Source organism: Misgurnus anguillicaudatus, chromosome 24 (assembly GCF_027580225.2).
Source record: "Misgurnus anguillicaudatus chromosome 24, ASM2758022v2, whole genome shotgun sequence".
In the NCBI taxonomy this organism is placed as follows: Eukaryota; Metazoa; Chordata; class Actinopteri; order Cypriniformes; family Cobitidae; genus Misgurnus; species Misgurnus anguillicaudatus.
Genome location: NC_073360.2, coordinates 2,835,927 through 2,858,334, shown reverse-complemented (window position 1 = coordinate 2,858,334; position 22,408 = coordinate 2,835,927). Strand labels below are relative to the sequence as shown.

The window sequence follows — 22,408 nt, the reverse complement described above, 5'->3', positions numbered from 1 at the left end:
CAGGACAATGATCCAAAACACACCAGCAAGTCCACCTCTGAATGGCTGAAGAAAAACAAAATTAAGACTTTGGAGTGGCCTAGTCAAAGTTCTGACCTTAATCTTATTGAGATGCTGTGGCATGATCTTAGAAAAGTGATTTATGCTCAAAAATCCTCCAATGTGGCTCAATTATAACAATTCTGCAAAGATGAGTAGCCCAAAATTACTCCACAGCTCTGTAACAGACTCATTACAAGTTGTTGCTGCCCAATTGGTTAGGTTAAGGGGCAAACACTTTTTCACACAGGGCCATGTAGTTTTGTTTTACCTTAATAATAAAAACCATTATTTAAAAACTGCATGTTGTGTTATCTTTGACTAATATTTAAATGTGTTTGGTGATCTGAAACATTAAAGTGTGACAAATATGCAAAAACATAAGAAATCTGGAGGGGAGGCAACACTTTTTCACCCCACTGTATGTCTAGAGTTCTTGTCTGGGACTTGGCAGTAGTTTTAGAATGGCTTTCTGTACCTCCCTTTGAACATTTACAGTCAGCTTTGGACAAACATGTATACCTTCAGCTGACATTTTTTCTTGCCATTACTGAGGAACATTACTCTGAGGAAGGAAAAGCGATTTACAGGTGCTTTCTGTCTTTCCTCATCTTGTTTGAAGTTTGCTCCGGGAAATATAAAAGCTGTTCTTCATCCGAGACCAGGTTATGATCCTTAGGTTACTACCTGTCCAGCTAAGACCTTAGTTCTACAGGACTTCTATCCTCCTCCTCACGAGTCGGTGGACCATGAAAGACTTCACCTGTTATGCCCAGTTAGGGCTTTGCAGGAGTAAATTAATAGGTCTTCTTTGTGAAGAAAATCAGATCAGTAATTGATTTGTTTAGGCTCTGCTAATAAACAACGTCAAGCATTTAAATTATACATTAGTAAATGATAGAGGCTATTTCATTATGTCACGGGTCGGGGCAGGCCGCCGGAGCCCTGGGCCCCGCCCCTTCCCCCTGGACCACCCAGAGGAGTTCCCAGGGGCCCCCAATAAACAGACAGAACACTCGAAGTTAACAATGTAACAAATGGAAATTTTATTAAATAGTTACAAATAATTAATTGCATCTAAAAGTCCTCCTCTCGGCCTCTCTCCTCCAGACGAGTCACAACGGAATATATAGCCAGCAGCATACAGAAAGGGAACCTTCTTCTCGAACACACAGCCGTGGGGACAGCAGAGACGATCATGCTTAAACACACAGTGGTAAGTATGCAAACAGGTTTTTCATATGAGCACACAGCGGTAAACACAAAGGGCTTTCTTCATATAAGCAACCATGAGCATTCAAACCAGGCTTTCTTCATGAACACACAACTATGTAGGCAGAAGAGGCATTTCTAGGCAGGCAGAAAAGGTACGTATGCAGACAGACTTTCCAACACAGCGGGGAGCAGGTAAGTGTGCAGCCCATCTAGGTAGGTCTTGAAAATAGCTTTTACGTAGATTATTCGTGGGAATTTCAGCTCTACATATGAACAGTACTCACGGTCTCAGGCACGGACATCAGCAGGATAGGGGCTCTGCATACTCCATTAATAGTCACAGCAATCCACACGTGTAGTTATCCTCACAGCACACACTAAAATCCCAGGACTCACAGTGATTAAAAGGCTTTCTGTCCGTAGCCCAGACCGGGTTCATAAACTCCATCAGAGAGATGCAGGCTGTCTCAATCTGCCAACACAAATGACCCACAACAGCGTGGGAGAGAGAGGGGACGAGCACACAGATAAAAAGATAGATAAAAAAGTTCAAAGGCATCAAATGGAATGGGTCGCTGCCAACATACAGGTATGTAATATCCAAACATGCACAGGAGGGTACGTCCGCTCTTCGTCTCTCATAAACCTTTCATTGTTGCAGCGACTCCTCTTCCTCTCTCCAGCCGATGAGCTCCGTTTTATTCTCACTTCAGCTCTTCCCGTCTTTTCTCTCTCGCTCTATATAATAGTTACGATTTGATACAATTTTATGGGAATTAAAACATTTAAAATAAAAAACAAGTGTCATACAGTATTGTGGTTTACAGTTTTTTTAAAATCACTTTGCTACTATTTTCAGAACATTGATGTCATTGAAGCAGTTACAAGGGCCTGCATCTATACAGTACAGTGATAAGTAGTTCATGCTCCATGCTTATTGGTGACAATGAACCTCATTATCTTGAAACTTTCATGATTTTCAGTAAACATTGAAGATTGTTTGTCTGTTTCCATACAACTATTACGAATAATGCAACAGTTACTTATCATTTTGAGCAGTTGTATCGATTGATAGTTAGATCATTACAAGAAAATGAATAGACACTTATTTGAAATGTGATGTGTGAATAGCCTTTTGAAACAGTAGTACTTTGATGTTAAGTTGTGTCATATTAAACAGGTGATTTTGGTTGAATGAACAAATGATCCAAGTTTTATGTGTATTGTATCCAAGGAATTGAGTAAAGAGTTAAGAGTTTGAAAAATGTGCATTTTGATCATTGGTTGTGAGTTTTGTGTCTAGAGTTCTGAAAATCAAGGTTCTGAAAATAGTAGCAAAGTGATTGTAAAAAACTTTAATATCTGCTCAGTTCCAGACAGGCTAACTATTGCGGCATAAGTATATTACCCAGACGAGTTATGTGAATGCTTTGTTCTGGACAAGCTAACTATTGCGGGACTAGACAAATTATGTGAATGCAAAGTGATCGACTTCCCTTACAATTATAGTTTCATTTCATGATGCAGCGTCTCATTCCTTTTCTCAGGGAACCATGGTTACATATCTAACCAATACGTTTTGTTAATTATTGCTAGTAATATACCCGTGCAAGACTTTGCGAATTTGCTAATGTTTTGGAAAACACCCAGATTGTTGAATCATATACTGGTAACAACGGGACTTGTAATTATAGTTGGCTAACGATGGTTTCGGGAAATGCACCCCTGACTGATTCCAAAGCAGATTAACAAAATGGAGTCCCATGTGCATATATATGTTTTTAACTCCTCATGTTTGAAATAACAGTGTGAAAACATGACCTTTGACCCTTTTCCATGACCTTTCCAGAATTTCATAACTACTGGAATCATTAACTGTTCAAGACCATCAGCTGTTGGTGAATATATTCTTAAATTCCTGATTTCAAATTCCTGAGTTCAAGTGTCAGTTCATAATAAGTCAGTCCAGAGGGTGCCATTGTGAATTTAGTTACCTAAACTCTCATTGAGAAAGCATGTAGCCCATGAAATGTAGTCTGGTAATTAAAATGTGAGCTATTTTAGAAAGAAAAACAAATCAGAAAACAATTGAGTAAAAATCATATTCAAGTAAAATTTTAAATGAATGCGTACGGACACATATAATGTTTATTCAATATATACAAATACATAGATTATAAAAAAGAGACAAAGACTTTGTTATATACTGTAAACAACAATGTATATTTAATATATTGTCATTTAAAATTCATCAATACCATTTTAAAATCTATCAATAACATTTTTCTTGCAAATAACCAATGTTTATTTATCTATTCTTTAATCATTTATTTAATTTATTAATTGTAATGAAAATTATAACGATTCGATTTATTGGTCTGTCAATTTTTGTGTTGTTTTCTTTTCATTTTCTCCATCTTTCCTTCGTTCTTTCTTAAGAAATATTTCATTCGCAAAACATACAAATGATTTCATGCAGTAAGTCAAGGCCTCATTCATATAGAAAGCAGATCACCTTTGTAATGTTAAAACGGGTATACATTTCCAATAACCTGTAATTTGATTTGTGTGGTGGTCTCTTGCTTAAGAGATTTACCGGAAAGAGTTCAGACAAGTATTTGATTGTCCGTAGAGGACATACACTAGACGTACATTTACTTCGTTCAGAATATAGAGATGACTGGAATGTGCTCTGTTGAGAAGCTTTAATTATGTAAAAATATCCTATAGCAATATATAGACCCTTAAAGATATATAGGTATGATTTAAAATTACAGTATATGATTTCATAGAAACCCATTTTTATAAATGATTAAAGATTGTACACAGAAAAAACATAAGTGCCATAAATGGTTAACGCATTGTGACACAGAGTCCTGTTATCAGTAAGATTGTAGATAAAAATCATAAGCTGGGATGATGTCTAGACATCGGTTCCATCACCACATGGGCAAATAAAATCAAACAGCTTATTTTTGATATGACAGATTAAAAAATTGTTACCTTGTACATAAAAAATTTCAGGTAACCCATGTGCTTAATAATCAAATTAACAATTTTTTTTGTCAAAAATATGATTTCACCTGACTAAATCAATCTGAGTACTGAGAAATACATCTGAAGGATAACACATTTTTACTTTCACCTCAATGGTGCTAAACACTCAGTGAGATATGAATAATAAAGATGAATACATTTGGCAGCTTTTACACTAAAAATACTTAATCCAGTTCTTCTTACAGTCAAACAAATTTCATAGATTAAATATATGGTTTCAGTTACTTCTTTGTCCTAATTAAAGGAAGAATCTATAAAACAAAGCAACAACAAAGGCATGCTACCACTGACGTTTGCTTTAGCTAATGATGAACTGCCTTTGCCACAACCTCACGTATCGGAGGCACTCAGTGGTGGCCCTTTCAACTATAACCTCATCTTCTAATCGCTTCGACGTCACATTTTTCTACACCTAAGGTTTATTTTACACCCTTGCAGGATGGAAGAGACGAATGTGAACAAGTACACAACAACGGCACCACTGTGTTTGTGTGTGTGCGTGTGTTAAAGGGTGTCCCACTTTAACCCAGGTTATTTAAAAAGGGTCTCTCGTATCTCATGACACAGGAAACGCTCGATGTGTTTCATTTATCTGTCATTCAGCTTGGGCGAATCCGCACCCTCCTCATCTTCGTCTTTGTCGTCTTTCGCACCGATCAGCCGTTGTCGAGCAAAATCCTCAAAGATTATGTCATCATCACTAGGGACAACACAAAGTCTTTTACCCAAAAAGCACATACTGTATGGATTCTGTATTTCAAGCATATTTGTCTCTAATTGACAAAAAGAAGTTTATAATGGCAAGGAAATGGATTTAAAAAACTGGTTCTGAATAAGATTTGAAGTACATAAAACAAAGTAAATTAAGATGTACTCCCCTTGGTTTTATTATTACAATTACAGTACACATAAGGCATGTTAGTAATCTAGTGTAATAAAAACTAAACATGTACAGTGTTATGTAACTGGATTTTCCACCATGATATTGGCATATGAATTTTCTGTTTAATGCAATGCTATGACCACTAGTTGTCAGTAAATGATTCAGTTAACTGCAAATACACAATGAACAAAATTATTGAGTGCATTTTTAACTGCATTATGGGCATGAAGTCAAAATTGAATGTAATCCTTGCTGAAAAAAACAATAAAACCAATACAGAAAATTCTAATTGTTTTTTTTCAGCAGGAATGTGAAAAACATAATAGTGTACATATAAAAACATATAATAACCATTTGTACGTAGATTTCCTCATTTAACAACAATGAAATAAAACACATGAACGAGTTATTTTATGAGCTGGTTGTTTTCCGTTATCAATTTTCAGAATCAGTCGAGTGGAGTGACTTACAATGCATGAAATGTTTTCATAGAATATATGGAAAAAAATGTGCACTTACTTTGTGTCAAATTCAATGAGGTTTGTGTCAATGGGGGCATCATTTACTGGAGCTAAATGTTGGAGAAAGAATATTAAATTATGGTCCTTGATAGATTTCTGATTTAAACTACACTTTAAAATCGATTAAATAAATAAATTAGTTATTAATTAATTTTAGTTGTTTTTTTAATTTATTGTTATTGAAAATATTATTTTATGTTATTTTTATTGAAGAATTAGCAGAAATGTACAAACTTATAATTCAATTATCACAAAACATTAAAGGGATATTCTGGGAATTTTTTCTATTTAATTTAAATTATATTTAATTTAGCAGTAATCTGGAACAAAGTTACATTGCTTTCAAAGTCTAGCCACAGGATAAAAAATGGGTTAACATGACACTAATGCGATCAAACCCTTACTGATTACCTGTAATCGTTTGTCATTATTTCTTGCTTTACAGTGCAAAACCTGTTAACCCATTAACCATCATACTTGCATGGATACCAGAAAGAGTCTGTGTGCATGTACCAACAGGAATTTATTTTGGTAACCAGAAGTCTCTGACAAAATAACACACATTTTTTTTTTTTTTTGCTGTACATGTTCTGAACCCAGAACCTTCCTTTAATGTTTCGGTATAAGTAACATTTGTAAAGCTTTAGGTTTTTCTACTGTACATAGATCTGCAATGTGTTTATAGTTGTTATTATATACTCTATTAGTATATGAAACTAAAGATCATAGCTTTAAACTAATTCACCAAAACCAAGTGGAAGCAGATAAACAGTTATTCTGGCACACACCATCTCTATCGATCGATTCCTCCAAAGGTTTGGGATGCATTAATGTAAAGGGGAGTTCAACAGCAACGTCACTGGAAAAAAACACAGAAAATAAAAGTAAAGCATCCTGAAGATGAGCATCCACATAACCAAATAAACTATGATCAATTTAGCCCAAAGCTTATTTCCACTTTTCTAGATGCTAACAGTGGACTGGTTTAGTAATTGGTTATATAAATTGTTAAAGGGGGTGTCATTTTATAGGAATGTGCAAAATTGAATAATTTACTCAAAGTTAAAATGTATTTAAAATGCAGAGTAATATCAACATATAATCTGAAGGGGCTTTACCATGGTAAAAAAAGGGTAAAACTGTGTTGTGTGATGCAAACCTTCAATTCACAGTCAATAAAAAAATTATCCCAAAAATGGTTTCAAAGTCTTAATCATTTACACACACACACACGCACACACACACATACACATTTCTGGTAGGAAAACATAACAATTAGACCTTGAGGCAAGATCTCCCAGCAGCCTGAAAAAAAGAAGACATTATCGTATTATATTATAAAGATTGGGCACTGTGAGAAAAAAAACAATAAGGCTTATGAAAATAATAAGGCCTAAACATCTTTTTCAACAGTTGCACTGATAATGATAAATATTTGTATTACTGCTAAAGAAGAATGTAAATGCTGACTGTCAATGTCACTTTCCCATGGCTAATGTGTTTTATTTGTTTTCATTCAAGTATGAACAGTAGTACTATTGATTTAAGAACTTCATAAAATGTATTCTAGCATCATGCAAAATGATCTAAATACAAACGTACCCTCCGCGAGACACCACCAGCTTCACTTTAACTTTATAAGACACAATTATGCCCAGAATTTCCTTATTGGCTCCTTCTCTTAACCTTTTAAAGAAAGGGCAAAGGAGATGAATTTCGAAACCTCACTAGACACCCTTCTCACCCTACAGACAATGCAGATGAAGAGGTTGTTTTACTTACAATGTGCTCGAGGCTAAATTTGTGTCTTCATGTTTGAGTTTGCCATCCAAAGCCAAGCCACGTTTCTCTCGGTTGTTGGCCAGGAATGGGGTAAGAGTGTATACTTTACAAAATGTGGCACTGGGAGCCACAATATCACTAGAAATGACACAAAGCAGAAAGTAATTAGTTACACATCAGGATGTGTAGAAGTATTAAATGTGTAGTATGCATACTCTGATTCTTCTGTCGCCACTGGGCACTTGTACTGGGCAGTGTTGAAGAGGCAAATATCCGCATATTGACGCACTGCAATGTTTGATAACAGAAGTAAGTGTTAGAAAGCCTAAAAGTTTTTTTTTTAATGAATACTAAATGCAAGTGCATTTGAATTGTGAATGACCTGAAATCTTCATCTTTTTTACAGTCTTGTTTGTGTTGTTTGTCACGTGGACGTTGACACTGATAGGTTCACCATGATAGTATATCTAGAAAATTATGCACAAAAAAAACCCACAATTGTAGCAAATAAACAATCTTGCTCTGATACTAAATATATATATTTTTGTCAAATTAATCATTGTAGTCTATATTATTTACCTGTTTTAATTTATTTAATTGCTTTGTTTGTTTAATCCAATAAGGGATTAAAGCCTGTGTAATATTTATGTGGGCATCTGTGTTTTTTATTGTTGCATACAAACATGTTAAAAGAATTTGATAATGTCATTCATTTTTATTTATGTGTAACATGAACTTAAAAATAAATAATGTCAGTCTCAGCAGAACATTTGACGAAAGCTTGAGGCCAAAATATTTTTAATAAATATACACCTACAAACTCCAATTCTTTTGCCAATCTCGAAGTATTGCAGTACCCCGGTCTGCCGCTAGGTGCCCCCACAAGCACAAAAGTGAAACTGTTGTTGTAATGTCCTACTTTTACCACTAGATGTTACCATAAGCTATCATAACAACTCTACTGACTCTGCATGATATTAATACCATATCATGAATATCTGAAAAGCCAAACAGTCTTACCTCTTTGTCAAGAGAGGCTTCCAAGTGTAAAGGTTTGTCTGACATGAGAAACTGCCTCGTGGTCTCAGCCATTGGCTGTGGGCCCGGCTTCTCTGGAGCATACTGCACTTTTCTGATGACAAGACGCACTGAATTCCTGTAGAGGGCACCAGAATGAAAGATACATAGTTATAGAAGTGAGAGATACCATTTAACTTTAAAAAAAAAAGTTGCCTGCCAGCAAGTTTTACAAAATGCTTTCCAGGAAATTTTTCTTTATATATAAACAATAAACATACAATATATCAAATGAAAGAACAGACCATTTTCATTTGTTCTCTTCTTATCACCTCTCAAATACGGGTTTCTTCAAAAATACCACATTTTGAGCAAAAAGCTGAAATAATTTCATTTTAGTAAAGGACTTTTGTTAGAGATCAGATTCAAAACGATGATCAAAAACAGAGTTAACAATCTTGTTGAATTAGTTGATGCTTCAGTTTTTTATAAATTGGGAAAGGTCACCACCTAGTGGATAATAGCAGAATTATAGATTACTTTAAAAACTTGTCAGGGAAGGGTCATTGGTAGATAAACATTTTCTCTTAATTGACAAGATAGTTCGCCAATGGTGGGGAAAGAGTTAAAAGATACATCTTTATATTTTCCTTAGAGAATGTAAGGGGTGCTGGCTCATGCAACGAATGTTATGGTGATATGTAACAGGGTTTCCCAAACGGGGGTTCCTCGACATTGCATCATGAAATGACACTTTGGGGAAGAACGCCACAGAGTTCACACATCCGAACAATCTGTAAATCCAGCCTGTCTAATAATCAGCGAGTGATGATGACATCACGGGTGTGACAGAAGCAATAGTTATAAAAGGGAGGCGCCAACAGTACATTACAGCTTTCTGTCATTCAGCGAGCGCTCTACGTAAAATTGTCTTTTTAAATCGTGTGCCAAAACTGTGTCTTAGTCAAAATTAGTTTAAGTGGCTAGTGAGCAGTTCAGAAAGTGTGTCTGTCCTTATTTCATAGCATGCGGGGACACTCACAAGTTATGTGTGCAGTGTTTGGGGAATGAGCACGCTCAGGCAGCTCTTCAGGGAGAGACCTTTAGTTTTTGCGAGAGCCAAAGTTGTTCTGTTCACAAGCAGCCGTATTTGATCAATATTAACGTTCCTCACGATTCTGGGCCCTTGAATGTTGAGGCAACGTGACGCCTTGCATCTTGGGAATGGCAAATGAAGCTAGCCGAGGTGTCTGAGATGGCTTCTGCCCTTTCTCAGCCCTCGCTGTTTAGTTCGTTTGCGCCTGGGAGAGGTCAGGAAGCCCGCACAGCAGTCTCTTCTGCCCCGCCCAGTAGTTCAATGACGTGTTCTAGCTCCGAGAAGTTAGCCATTGTTAATTTGCACGAAGACACACAGATTACACACAGATATGAGGAATTAATGGAGATTGTCACCCAGGCTGTTGATAAACACATACTTCTTGATGCTCCGCTGTCATCCATCGGCTTATTTGGCGACGCTGTCTGCTCTGTTGTAGATAGATTCCACAACACGTCTTGCGCCTTTTATAGCTGCTTTTCACTCCCCTCTGAAGGAGAGGTCTTTAGGGAGCCATCCATTAGTGGTTCGTTTCCTGCGTAGCACCTTGAGGATGAGGCCTCCTACTCAAGTACGAGTTATGGCATGGGACCTTATAGTAGTTTTAGAACCTCATATAAAAACGTATTTACCGATTAAACTTAAAAACAGAATAATACCTAAAAGCTGGTGTTTGACAAGGTGTACATCTAACAAGCCAAAAAAACCAAATACATTTTTATAAGCTGTCGACTTTAAAAAACAAGCGTTTAAAGACACAGATATGGAAACAGGCAACTTTTCATAGTACTACTATTAGTAAAACTGCATCCACTAGGGGGAAACGTAGTCGGCGATCCACTTTATTCTCCTTAAAGGCTGGGTTTTACGGCTCGACAGCTTATAAAAACTTATTTCTGGGTTCTTTGGTTTGTTAGCTGTACATATTGTCAAACAGCAGCTTTTAGGCATTATTCAGTTTTTTGGTATAAGCCAGAAATGACAAGGAAGGCGGCCTCTCGCAATACAAAGTCAATGGAGACGGTTGGATTGCTTTCCCCCCCGGTGGGCGTGGTTTTCAGGTTATGACGCGCTGCGCTCTGTCTTTATGGTGACGTCGCACTAGTGATGTCATCACTCGCCCCCTATAAGACAGGCTAGTTTTACAGATTATTTAGTTGTCTCCTGAGATACCTATGCGTGGACGTACATTAAGAATGTGATTGGTCGAGTCCGGTCGAGTTCGAAAAAATAAAATGGCGGCCAAGGACGTGACTGGACCACCAATTTCGTGTAAATAAAGGTATATTTTCACTTTTTACACCTTTTAATTGCATTTCTAGCGAGAAATTAGTATTGTAGTTTTCAAATATGTGATTAGTTATCACAAAGGCGCTCTCTGTTTAAATTTCAAACACGCTGCCTTAGAAGTGTCCGAAAGTCTTTCTCTGAGCTACCTTCATGCCTCCGAAGTCATTTCCTCATGAGGCAGGGAGGCAACGAGTCACTGCCTTGAGTTTTTGGACGCAGCATATGTCAGGGAACCGACTCGAGGTTACACTCATAAACAAGACGTTTGCTAACCCGTGGTGGTTAGTAAGAGAATAGCAAACAGGTTTGTGAGTTGATAAAAAATAGTTAATTCATTACATTAAATAATAAAATGTATATAAATAATTTAAAATGTAATAATCTAAATAAAATGCTTACAAAATATATATTATTTGTTTTTTATGCATGATAACTTATGCAAACTTGACAGTTACGTTTTATGTACCAATAACCACATTAGGTGGTTGCAACCAAAGAGTCAAAAAGTGTTTGATTCATTGCTATGGCTCGGGTCCTACCTTTAGTGTTTATCAGATGCCTTTACCTACACTGAAAAAAATGATTCATTGCATTTAATCAATTTTTTTAAGGTAAGTGGTTGCAATCAATTTATTTAAGCTACATTTAAACAAAAAGATTAGTAACGTAAAGTAAAATATAAAACTTTTGTTTAAATGTAGCTTAAATAAATTGATTGCAACCACTTACCTTAAAAAATTTATTAAATTCAATGAATAATTTTTTTCAGTGTACTTATCATGTGCCACTGTAATAATATGTCTAATTGTTTAGAAAAATAAAAGCACAGCAGGCAGCATGACATATTATACTTTCTATGTCTATAACATATAACTGTTTGGGAAGATTAATGTACTGAAGTTCTACATTTACTTCATTTATAAAGTATTCCTCTATCCTGGTAAACAAACTACACATTCTAACCCTGAACTTTAAATTTAACACCCAGACAAAAAAAATGAGTCAAAAAATTACTGATGGGTGGAGCATATGACAACACATAAACGTTTTGAATATTTGAATAATATGTATTGGTCAATCATGGCAGTATTAGTTAGTAATTAGTAAAAATATATCTCTCTGACAACCATTCACAACACAATGCTAATGTCACGTGTCTCAAATTGGTCTCTAGTTGTCTTTTTACATAAAAAATAACATAAACTAAAGGTGATTTAATATGTGCCATAGGCATAGTAATGTCTTGTTAACCTTGGTACATTACATTATTAAAAATACAAATATTTAAACAAGATAATGACACAAGATTGTGAAAGATTGTACCTTTTGTGAATTTTTTCTTCAACATTTTCTGCACAGAAAGCTTTGACTTCAAAGTCGACCCCGCAGGCCTTAGTAGATGGGAAAAAGTTGTTGAAAAATGAATTTTGCAAGTCCCCTTGGAGCGTTCAAATCTTGAAAATTATTTGACAGAAAATATACCTTCCCTGTATCTTCTGGTCCTGGCTGTAATGTGACAGAACAGGGTAAATTCGGCGGAATCTGTGAATAAAATGATCGGTGATTAAAATGGTAGCATTATTAACAAAGGGACAAAATTTAGTCTGAGCAAAGGAGAATAAGAAGTTTCACCTCAAAGGTAAAAGGATAGGCATGTTCTCCAAGTTTCTTTATCAGTCGCTCTTGAAGACGTGTTAAGCTCTTTTTATCATCAGGAACCGGAGGAAATGCTTGAATGTTGGCCACAAAGAGGTCCTTGCGAAAAGTCAACCCGAGAACATCCAAGTCCTCGCGCCCATAGCGAAAGGCACACGTCAGTGTCACAAAAACTGTGAATGAAAGACAGATTCAAGGGCCACTAGTCAGGTTAGTTTTTATATATTGCAGTGGGTCAATTTGTACTGCTTATAGTCACAGGGATGGATACTTGTGAACATTTAAAGTTGTCTTAAAACAATATACCATGTTCTTGTATTTGGACAACTTTGATTAACTTTTTTGATCCACTTTGAATGTTGACTATAGTGCATTTTAGCCTAATGGTGATATTTCACCTAAAGGACAATTTCACATGTATGTTGTGTATTTTAACATACAAAATTATTTCACAAAGTATTTAAGCTCATCTCTGCTTAAAGGCTCTGCACTTTAATAGCTCATGACAGTTAAAGGCGCTCTAAGCGAATTGACGCGTTTTAGACCATAAAACATTTTTTGTTACATACAGCAAACATCTCCTCACTATCTGCTTGCTGCTGATCAAACTGTAAAAAAACGCGATCTCTGTATCAGGCTCGACAAACGGCAATATCAACATAGTGGCCAAACCTAGCACAACAAAACATAACAAAGTGTTCCAGCCAATAAACGACAAGAAGGATTTGGGGGTGGGGGTTAGGCGCGTTCATGAAAGCACGGACGGGAGAGAGAGGGGGAGGCGTTAGCTACGCTCCGTTTGTTTGAAAACAGTTCAAACATCAACAGGAAGTGACGTCGCACATTATTTGCTTAGAGAGCCTTTAAATGCGTTCACTTAATCAGTCACATCACATTTTTTATTTAAAAGTGAAATCACAACCAAAATGACAGTAAATGTTACATCAACTCCACTTGTATAATAGTGTGTGTGTGTGAATTGCTTAGTCCATATTAAAATCTATTACTTTTAATTCTACACTCTTGGCAAATTTGAATGTTATTGAGTACAAGGTTTTTTAAAAGGGTGCTTATTCCCTCCTCACCTTTTCTCTCCTTTAAGTACTCTGGATCAATTAAAACCACACCATCTGCAAAAGGAGATAAATTATGATAAAGTGCAATCCTGCTCTGTTGGGAAATAGTTGTTAGTAAAAAGCAGTCAATAAAATGCGAAAATGTCACCTTCAATGGTTAAGATTCAATGGTTAGTGAATGGTACATAATCTTGTACCCAGTCATTAGGAATAGTGTAGGATTTTTCTTACCAACAGGCTCTACAAGGTCCACATGGTCAACAAAATCCCTCTTACCAAGGTACACAGTTAACTGAAAAGCAAAACAACAACTCTTCAGAAAAATATTTATTGGAAAAACAGAATAATTCAAACAAATACACTGTATTGTCCAGAATATAAGACAACCCTGATTATAAGATGACACCCCCCCCCCCAAATTGTACCTTTTGGAAAAATGTTTTTTGAAGACTTAGGGGCCAGTCACACCAAAAGTGTTTATGGCAGTTGCAGGCGCCTTTTTTGAATGATATTCTATGGGCAGGGCGCATTTGCGCGCTGTTTATGCACGCCGAGCGCCTTGCGGTTTTTGCCGCCTTTTGAAGGAGCGCTGAGAGCGAAGAAGCGCCCGACGTCATTCGCGTCTTTCCATTGTCCAATCGAATGAGGGGAGAGGCGGGCCTTACGTTGTGGTGAGTGAAGTTTACAGTTGCTTTGAAGAACCGGACTCCACTCGCTCACTCCCTCCTGCGTGTTTGTGCACCTCTCATCCTCAAACAAGGTCAGAGCAAGCGTCCTCTTTTTAAAGTTTCTGCTAATATGACAGTTAACAGCAAAAGAGCGCTCACGCTTCAATATTTGATTGACAAGACAGCTGACTCGGTGGTTGCTTAGCAATATGAAAAGCCGCGTCGCACTGCTCTTTTTAAAAAAAGGCAGTGCGTCGCGCCTTGCGTTTGCAAGCGTTTAAAGCGCTTTTGGTGTGACTGGCCCCTTACGGGACAATTAAACATGTTTTAAACACCTGTAAAGGTTTTTGTCACTTCAAAAAAGAGCGGTGCATGGCGGCTTTTTATAATGCAACCAGCTAGGCATCTGTCCTGTCAATAAAATATGTGAGCGCACTTTTTCTGTAAACTGTCATATTAGCAGAAACTTTAAAAAGCGGGGCCTTGCTTTGACCTTGATCGAGGGTAAAAGATCCACAAACACACAGGAGACAGTGACTGAGTGCACTCTCCGGTTGTTCCAAGCAACTTTAAACTTCTGTCAACACAACCAAAGGCCTGCCTCTCCCCTCAATCGACAGACAATGAAAAACACGTCGGCTGCTTTGCCGCTCAGAGCAAACCCTGGATTTAGGGTTAGGTTTGAGGGTAGGATTAGGATGAAAACAGCAGTTCTGACTCAATGGTATACAATACGTCCTAAATCCCTTGAGATGTTGGGTTTATGGTTCGGTTTGAGGGTAGGAGTAGGATGAAAACAACATTTCTGACTCAATGGGATATAATATTCCCTAAATCCCGTGAGATGTTGGGTTTAGGGTTAGGTTTGAGGGTAGGATTAGGATGAAAACAGTGGTTCTGACTCGATGGGATATAATACGTCCTAAATCCCGGGAGATGTTGGGTTTAGGGTTAGGTTTGAGGGCAGGATTAGGATGAAAACAGTGGTTCTGACTCGATGGGATATAATACGTCCTAAATCCCGTGAGATGTTGGGTTTAGGGTTAGGTTTGAGGGCAGGATTAGAATGAAAACAGCGCTCGTCTGGAAAGATTTCACAACAGTTCGCCATTTGCTGTATTGTTTTGACATCTCATGGTTCTGTATGATTTGGACAACATCAAGTTACGCCCCTGCTTCAAGTTATGCCCCGTCCTGTTACACCCATGTTTTGTAGTCCGCAGACAGACTAATCTCAGAAACATTGGTTTGTTGGGCGAATCTGTTAAACCCAATGTTGATTTTTTTTAAGCAAACCCTACTTAAAATCCAACTAAGACCAGCATAAGCTAGTAGCTGGTTTTAGCTGGTTGAATGTGGCACTAGCTGTTTTAAGATGGTCCTCCCATTCTGGCAAAGCTGGTCATGCTGGTGAGTCAGCTGGTCTTCCAGCTAGACCATCTTAAAAAGTGACCAAAACATAGCTAGACCAGCTTGCTACACCAGCAAAACCAGATAAAACCGGTCTTAGCTGGATTTTTCAGTAGGGAAGTCCTCAAAGTGCATGGAATCCACCAATGTAAAACGACCATGTTTACGTTCAAACTTGGGTATCTTGAATATGAATACAACTAAAATGAGGGATTATCAGGATTTCTATTAGATGCCTATTCGCTACTCTACAAATAGGGTTGTTTGTAAGATTGGTAAATTGTCGGTATCTTAATAAGAAAATTACTAAACTGATGGCCTAATAAAAACTTACTAAAATAAAAGTAAGTCTAATAAAAACTTAGGTTAGGGTTAAAATACTTTATAGCCTGTTATGATAACATGAAATATGACATGTATCATATTAACCACATATTAAAATAATCAATTACTAGATTAAAATCCTTCCTGTGTGTATGTAGACGTATTTATCTTTCATACACTTTAATTAAATGCAATGATTTTGAGTTGTGTTCAATCATATTGTTGTCAATTTCCAAAATGCTTTCCTCATTACAACACTTCACTAAGTGGTGGCATTTGTATATAAGTTTATATAATGGATGTGTTGTTAAAGCCTTTCGCAGCTTTGCGGAGTCACATGGCCCTCTTTCATATTCGCCCCACGCCCGCTTCCTGCTCAAGGACTGTTGCGGCGCACCACAGGCCTCCCTGCTAATGATCAACATATAGACGTATGGCTTATATGCCCACCACCAAATAACCATTGTGAGATGAGTTCTCATCAGTCTGGCTGACTGTCATTAGCCGTGCATCAAATCGCATTTAGGAACAAGAGATACTTTGCTGCTCAATGTTTGCGGTTATTCAGTCATAATCAATATAACAGACAAAGCAGAGAAAAATGACTGACAGAAAACCTTTGCAGTATCAGGTTAGAAAATTACTGACACATTATCAATAGACATAAAGGAGATATAAATTACCTTTCCATTCGGACTTGCTTTCTTGAACACCCTGTGAAACAGAAAAATGATGGTAAGTATCAAATAGGTACAGCTACAGAGTACCTGCCTGTATAGTTGTGGGTGCTACTGTATGAGCGTTTTTTTTTTTTTTTAAAATACATGGTCAAGACAAGTGGTCAGTATATTACTATAACAAAAAAAACTACTATAAAATAATACATTTATGCAATGTGTTTGTTGTTGTTTATTTAGATTACAGCTTCAAATAGATCCTCTTTGGATCCATATAAAAAAGTTTAACAGGTATGAAGCTGGTTCATGTTATTTTTAAACCAATCACAAACTAGCCAATCAGAAATTGTGAATTTGCTTATTTAGATTTGTTGAGAACCTGTTGACTGACATGCTTACAAATGATAGGGTTTTGGACAGAGGCTGTGTGATTATATTTAGCAAAATGGATAAAGGTTACCATTGTGGTTCGCTTGCATCATCTATAATTCAAACATCATGACAATGAGTGCGCTTACATGCACAGAATAAGCGAATAACTATCAAAAATCTGCTTATTATAGAAAACTGTTTTCATGCAAATCAATAAACCGGCTATGCAGAAAACTGCGCTTACACGGGACATTTGACAGGCTTCTCGCAGACAGTAATGTCACCACCTATAGTATGTCTAGTACTTTAAAAATCTGTCTAAAGCTACTGTTGTATCTTTTCTTATGTCTGCAGAGCCTGTAAATGTAACACAACCTTTAAATTTTGCAGTTTCTCTGCATGAGTCAGGCACAGACTTTTATGCATTACTTTGTTTACTTCGCTTGTAAAAGATAAATGGCACAAACATGAGACATACGTACATAAACAAAACGGCGAGGTGGTGTTTTCATGCAACACGAAATCGACTAATGAGCAAAAAACAACATGTTCTGATTGGTCACCTTACATGTTATCAGTTTATTAAGCATAATCGGCATATACTGTATTTACACCAAACCCACATTCAACTTTTTTAAATATTATAGTTTGACATTCTGTAACCGTTACATCCATAAAAAAATCAAAGGTTAATAAAAGTTAAAACTTAAAGTATACAGGTATGCATCTTTTTGTTAGTAGTCCATTTTCAGTTTCATGCAAATAAATGTAAATAAAAACATTATTTTATTAGTAATTTGGCAGAAATGTAGTCAGTATTGTACATCACCTACATTGTACATTTAGAAAAACTGAAAAATAATCTTGAAGTGGTCTCTTAGTATTTTTCGCAGCTGTATATTGCTGTATTAATCTTTTTCTCTTACCAATACTTTTATCAGCATAAAGCAGCAAAAGAGTGACATAAAGGCACATTAGCTGTAATAATTTCCACTGAACCCTTACCGGTTACTGGTTGAAGGAACAGGATAAACAGACCATTCATTTTCCTGATTGGCTCATTTTTACCCTGACTGCCTGCCTCAGTGGCACAGAAATAAAAACAAATCTATTAGCACCACATCTACAATTAAGTCCATTATTTTTACAGACAGGACCTTTCAGCAAACAACAAATTAAGTTGTAAATCAGATGATGATTTGATGGGCACATGCCAGGCTGTTTTGTTGTGTTGATTTATTACAAAATGTGTTCTTTGTTTTTGGGCAAAGAGTCAGGTTTGTTTTTTATGTTTTCTTTTTCTCAGAAATAAAAGCGTCTAATTTGTTAATCTGTAAATAAATCAAATTATGTGTCGAAATGGAAATGTTAAATATCAAACAGATATTACATCTGATTCATTCGTGACACTGGAGATAAAGGGAAGCACATTGCATTGTGTGTACACCGCTGTTTGCTTTTACGAATGCATTTATTCACAATAATATATTTGTTGTCCAACAAAAAAACAAAACAAACAAAAAAAACCTGTCAACATATGCTTTGTTTTCCTGTGCATTTTTAAATGTTAGAATAAAACCCATATTTCCTCAATCACTGTACTTTGCCTTTTTGCCAAATGATTTTTTTCAGATAAATACCTAAACCAAGTTTAATGTTTTTTGTTTTGTACCATACTTGCAATATTTTAATAGTTTATTATAAGGGATAATCCACCGCAGGTTGGAAAGGATTTTTATTCACAGCGTGGAGGTGAAGAACCATGTCATGTATTAAAATCCTTCATAAAGCGGTTGGTTCCAGTCTTTAATTCTAAATGGCCAATAGCTTTGTTTTATTTACAATAAAACAGCTACGACCGCTGCCCCCAATGATTTTGTGTATCACTGCATAGCATCCTTAGCAATGTAAACATATACAGTAGCCTATGAAACATCCTGTTGCTGTTTACAGTCAATCAGGGACATTGTTTTCCCAGCTGGAGGAAGGCATTTCGTGATTTTACTTCATGAAGGTTGCGTTGAGACATTTGTATGCTTTTAAATTTGTATTGTGTGGTAACCGTTTCAGCAAAGAAAGAAAGTACTTGAGGCTAGTGCTGTATTGTGGACGACACTGAAGGTGCAGCCATGACAACGCCCTTCAGCCGCAACTTATTTCACAATACAGCACAGCCTCTCGTACCTCACTGCTTACGTTTTAAGTTTTCCCAAAAATTTAAATTCTGTCATCATTTAGTACTCACTCTCATGTTGTTACAAACCTGTATACGTTTCTTTGTTCTGATGAACACAAAGGAAGACACCTTGAGAAATGTCTGTAACCAAACCACTCGAGGACCCCATTTACTTCCATGGTATTCTTTTTTCCTACTATGGAAATAAATGGGGTTAGATCTAGCACACTCTGTTTGCAACTGGAACTACGGTAACCAATAGCAAATTTATTTACAACGGTGATGAAACTGACTGGAACTACCTCTGCATTTAACGGTTGTTGCACAATCTTTGGGTCAATTAAACATGATATTACCCAAGGGGGCATTTTGGCCACTACTGTTTAAGCATATTCCTTTACTAAGTATATATTGGCATATTTATTATACTCCAAAGGTCTTTGTTAGGTCAATGTCTTGCACTTGCAGCTTTTGTGACCAATGTTTGCATGAGGCAGGTGAAGTTTCATGGTGTCTTTTCAGTCTGGAGCTCTATGTCATAATAGCCCACAGCCATGTTTGTTCTAGTTAAAGGGACCCTAATAAAATTAGCCAGCTTTCCTCTCTGTTAAGTCCTAATGCTCCCATAAATTAGCCATGGTGTCTCCACAAATCCCGCCGGGAACCAGCATATCCTCTCAGCTTTACGTCCTTATTAGAGGAGTGTCCTCATTAACGCACATTATGGTTTCAGAGGAAGCATTTTGGTACAATAAAGCAAAAAGCGGCCAGTGATGGAGATTTTACAGGCAGTTAGCAAAAAGTCTATTACTATGAGCGCAAACCATTAGCTTCCTACTAAAAACACATTTTGTGGGATGGTTATGGTATCTTTGACTTTTTTGTACAAAACATAGTTGGAATTGACCACAATAATTAGCTCATAGGGTGAATTCAATTCACTCACACAACAATGAAATATAACACAAACATTTCCTTCTTTTTAATGAACCACATCATTTCTGGTAAAGGTGGGTGCAGTCATCCCAACAGCATTCACAATGTGCTAAGATCATCACAATATTTAAACAGTAAAAGACACTTTTGTAAACTTGTAGGGGCGGTTTCCTGGATGAATGGTTTTGGTTAATCCAGGAGGTCTTAGTTATATTAGGACATTTAAGAAGTTTTTACAAACATACCTTACAAAAAACAATACTGGTTTGCATCTTAGGCCTAAGCAATGGCACTGATATACAGTATGTCACCAAAGTGAGTAAACATTTTAGTACGGTATCTTCTCAAAGTACAATACTATAGAAATGAAATTTGGATATGTTTTAAAGTAGTCAATGTGCTCCTTGTATATCAGTATAGATTTACTGTCCTCAGAAAATAACTTACGTACAGCCATTAATGTCAAAATAGCTGGCAACAAAAGTGAGTATACCCTAAGTGATAATAGATGTATTTCGTTTAACCATGCAAAGCCACATGTCCTATTCATCAACTTCATGTTACAAATGTGCGTATCTTTTATTAGAGCACTTAAAATCTGATGCTTTGAGTACAATTCTCTAATTCCGATCACTGGATGTTGAACATGGCACAAAACTCTCTGAGGATTTGAGAATTCGAATGATTGTTCTCCACAAAGATGGCCTAAGCTATAAGAAGATCAATAACAACCTGAAACTGAGTAACAGTACAGTGGCCAGGGTCATACAAAGGTTTTTCCAAGACTGTTTCCACTCGGAACAGGACACGCAAGAGTCGATAAGAAAAGTTGAGTTCTCTAGCTGGCTTCAAAAACCGACACATGATTGCTGCCAACATTGCTTTACAGGTTGCAGAAGAAGAAGGGCAGATTATTAGTGGTATAAGTGTCTTCACACCAGCCGCGGTAGAGGCGTCAAGCGTGAGTGATTTCAATGTGATTTCATAGTCAATGTGGATGCGTTGACGCGCGGCGCAAATGAGGTGTTTAGCGCGGCGCTGTAGTTTTGCGCGTCTAGTTCGCCAATTGAGCGTTGCCGCGGCAAACGAGCGAGTTGAAAATTTTTAACTTTGGCGGAAAAACCCACCGCATTAACCAATCAGGAGCTTGCTCTAGTAGTGACTTGATTACAGGACGCGAGCGGATCCGCAGAAGCCCCTCACATGACGAAAATTTTTGCATGAATGTATCGATGACTAGAATTTCACGCACGGTTTCACGCACGAATGAAGCGAGTAAACTCAAAATGTTCAAGCGGCAAACTAGACACGATAGACACGAATTTGACGCCTCAAAGTGTGAACCCACAGTAATAGTTAAAGATGTCAGGTAGATTTGTAATATTCTATGATTGGGGCAGTTGCAGCCTAGTGGTCAGGCTTGTAACCCAAAGATTGCCAGTTTGTGTCTCATGGCTGGCAGGTTGCAAATGTGGTGCCCTTGAGCAAGGCACGTTAACCCCTTATTTACACTGCATTATTTGCACTGCCCATTGTGAAAAACGCTGTCATTATTCTCTTACATATCTGTTCATAAAATTGGAGAAATATAATTCTATTTTAAATATATAATTTTTTTTACAATTTTAAATAAATATTATTATTTTAAATATTGAGTAGATTGTGGTCCCTAACTGTCTAGCGATGTGTGTTTATATTAAAACTAAAACAAACATTTGTCTTTGTAAAAGTTCTGTCACATTTCATAAAGTTTATTGAGTTGGATCACGTGATTTTCGGTTTGGCGAGCTTCAGAAAAGGTCACGTGATTTCCGGTAAGGGAACATAGGAACCATCGATGCTCACTGGTTTTTGCGTTAGAGACGAATGTTCCACTGCACTGGAAGGATTTCGCGTTTGAAACAGCCCTTAAAATGTCCGACTCCCTGATCAGTGCCCTGACTACCCTGCTAAAAAAACAATAGACACCATCACAGAAATTCTTTTGGTTTTATTGGGAATTTTATTGGTTCTAATGGAATATGGCCCAAAACACACTACAGTGTAAATATAAAATAAAAGTCAAAGAACCTGTCAATTTTACAATAAACACCCCAGCAGACTCCTGTATTTCACATTACTATATCCTCTTGCTCACAGGCAATGTATGTGAAATATAAATACATAATTGAGGATGTATTTTATATGACTACACACAAAACTAAATTAAACTG

At 36.8% G+C, this 22,408-nt stretch overlaps 1 protein-coding gene across 2 annotated transcripts in view; it reads right to left on the bottom strand.

The window, feature by feature from the left end:
* Positions 1–1,061: 1,061 nt before the first annotated feature.
* The window catches only part of arrb1 (arrestin, beta 1), a 39,589-nt gene continuing 18,242 nt past the window's right edge, over positions 1,062–22,408 (bottom strand). For both annotated transcript variants that reach the window (XM_055195636.2, XM_055195637.2), the window contains 15 exons: positions 16,718–16,748; positions 13,864–13,924; positions 13,642–13,686; positions 12,533–12,729; positions 12,383–12,442; positions 12,224–12,291; positions 8,518–8,653; positions 7,880–7,964; positions 7,713–7,785; positions 7,498–7,635; positions 7,318–7,401; positions 6,997–7,020; positions 6,504–6,574; positions 5,714–5,765; positions 1,062–5,011 (listed from right to left, as the gene is read on the bottom strand). In XM_055195636.2, coding sequence (XP_055051611.1) covers positions 4,900–5,011; positions 5,714–5,765; positions 6,504–6,574; positions 6,997–7,020; positions 7,318–7,401; positions 7,498–7,635; positions 7,713–7,785; positions 7,880–7,964; positions 8,518–8,653; positions 12,224–12,291; positions 12,383–12,442; positions 12,533–12,729; positions 13,642–13,686; positions 13,864–13,924; positions 16,718–16,748 — 1,237 coding nt within the window. In that variant the 3' untranslated portion in view covers positions 1,062–4,899. The remainder of the gene's footprint in view (positions 5,012–5,713; positions 5,766–6,503; positions 6,575–6,996; positions 7,021–7,317; positions 7,402–7,497; positions 7,636–7,712; positions 7,786–7,879; positions 7,965–8,517; positions 8,654–12,223; positions 12,292–12,382; positions 12,443–12,532; positions 12,730–13,641; positions 13,687–13,863; positions 13,925–16,717; positions 16,749–22,408) is intronic.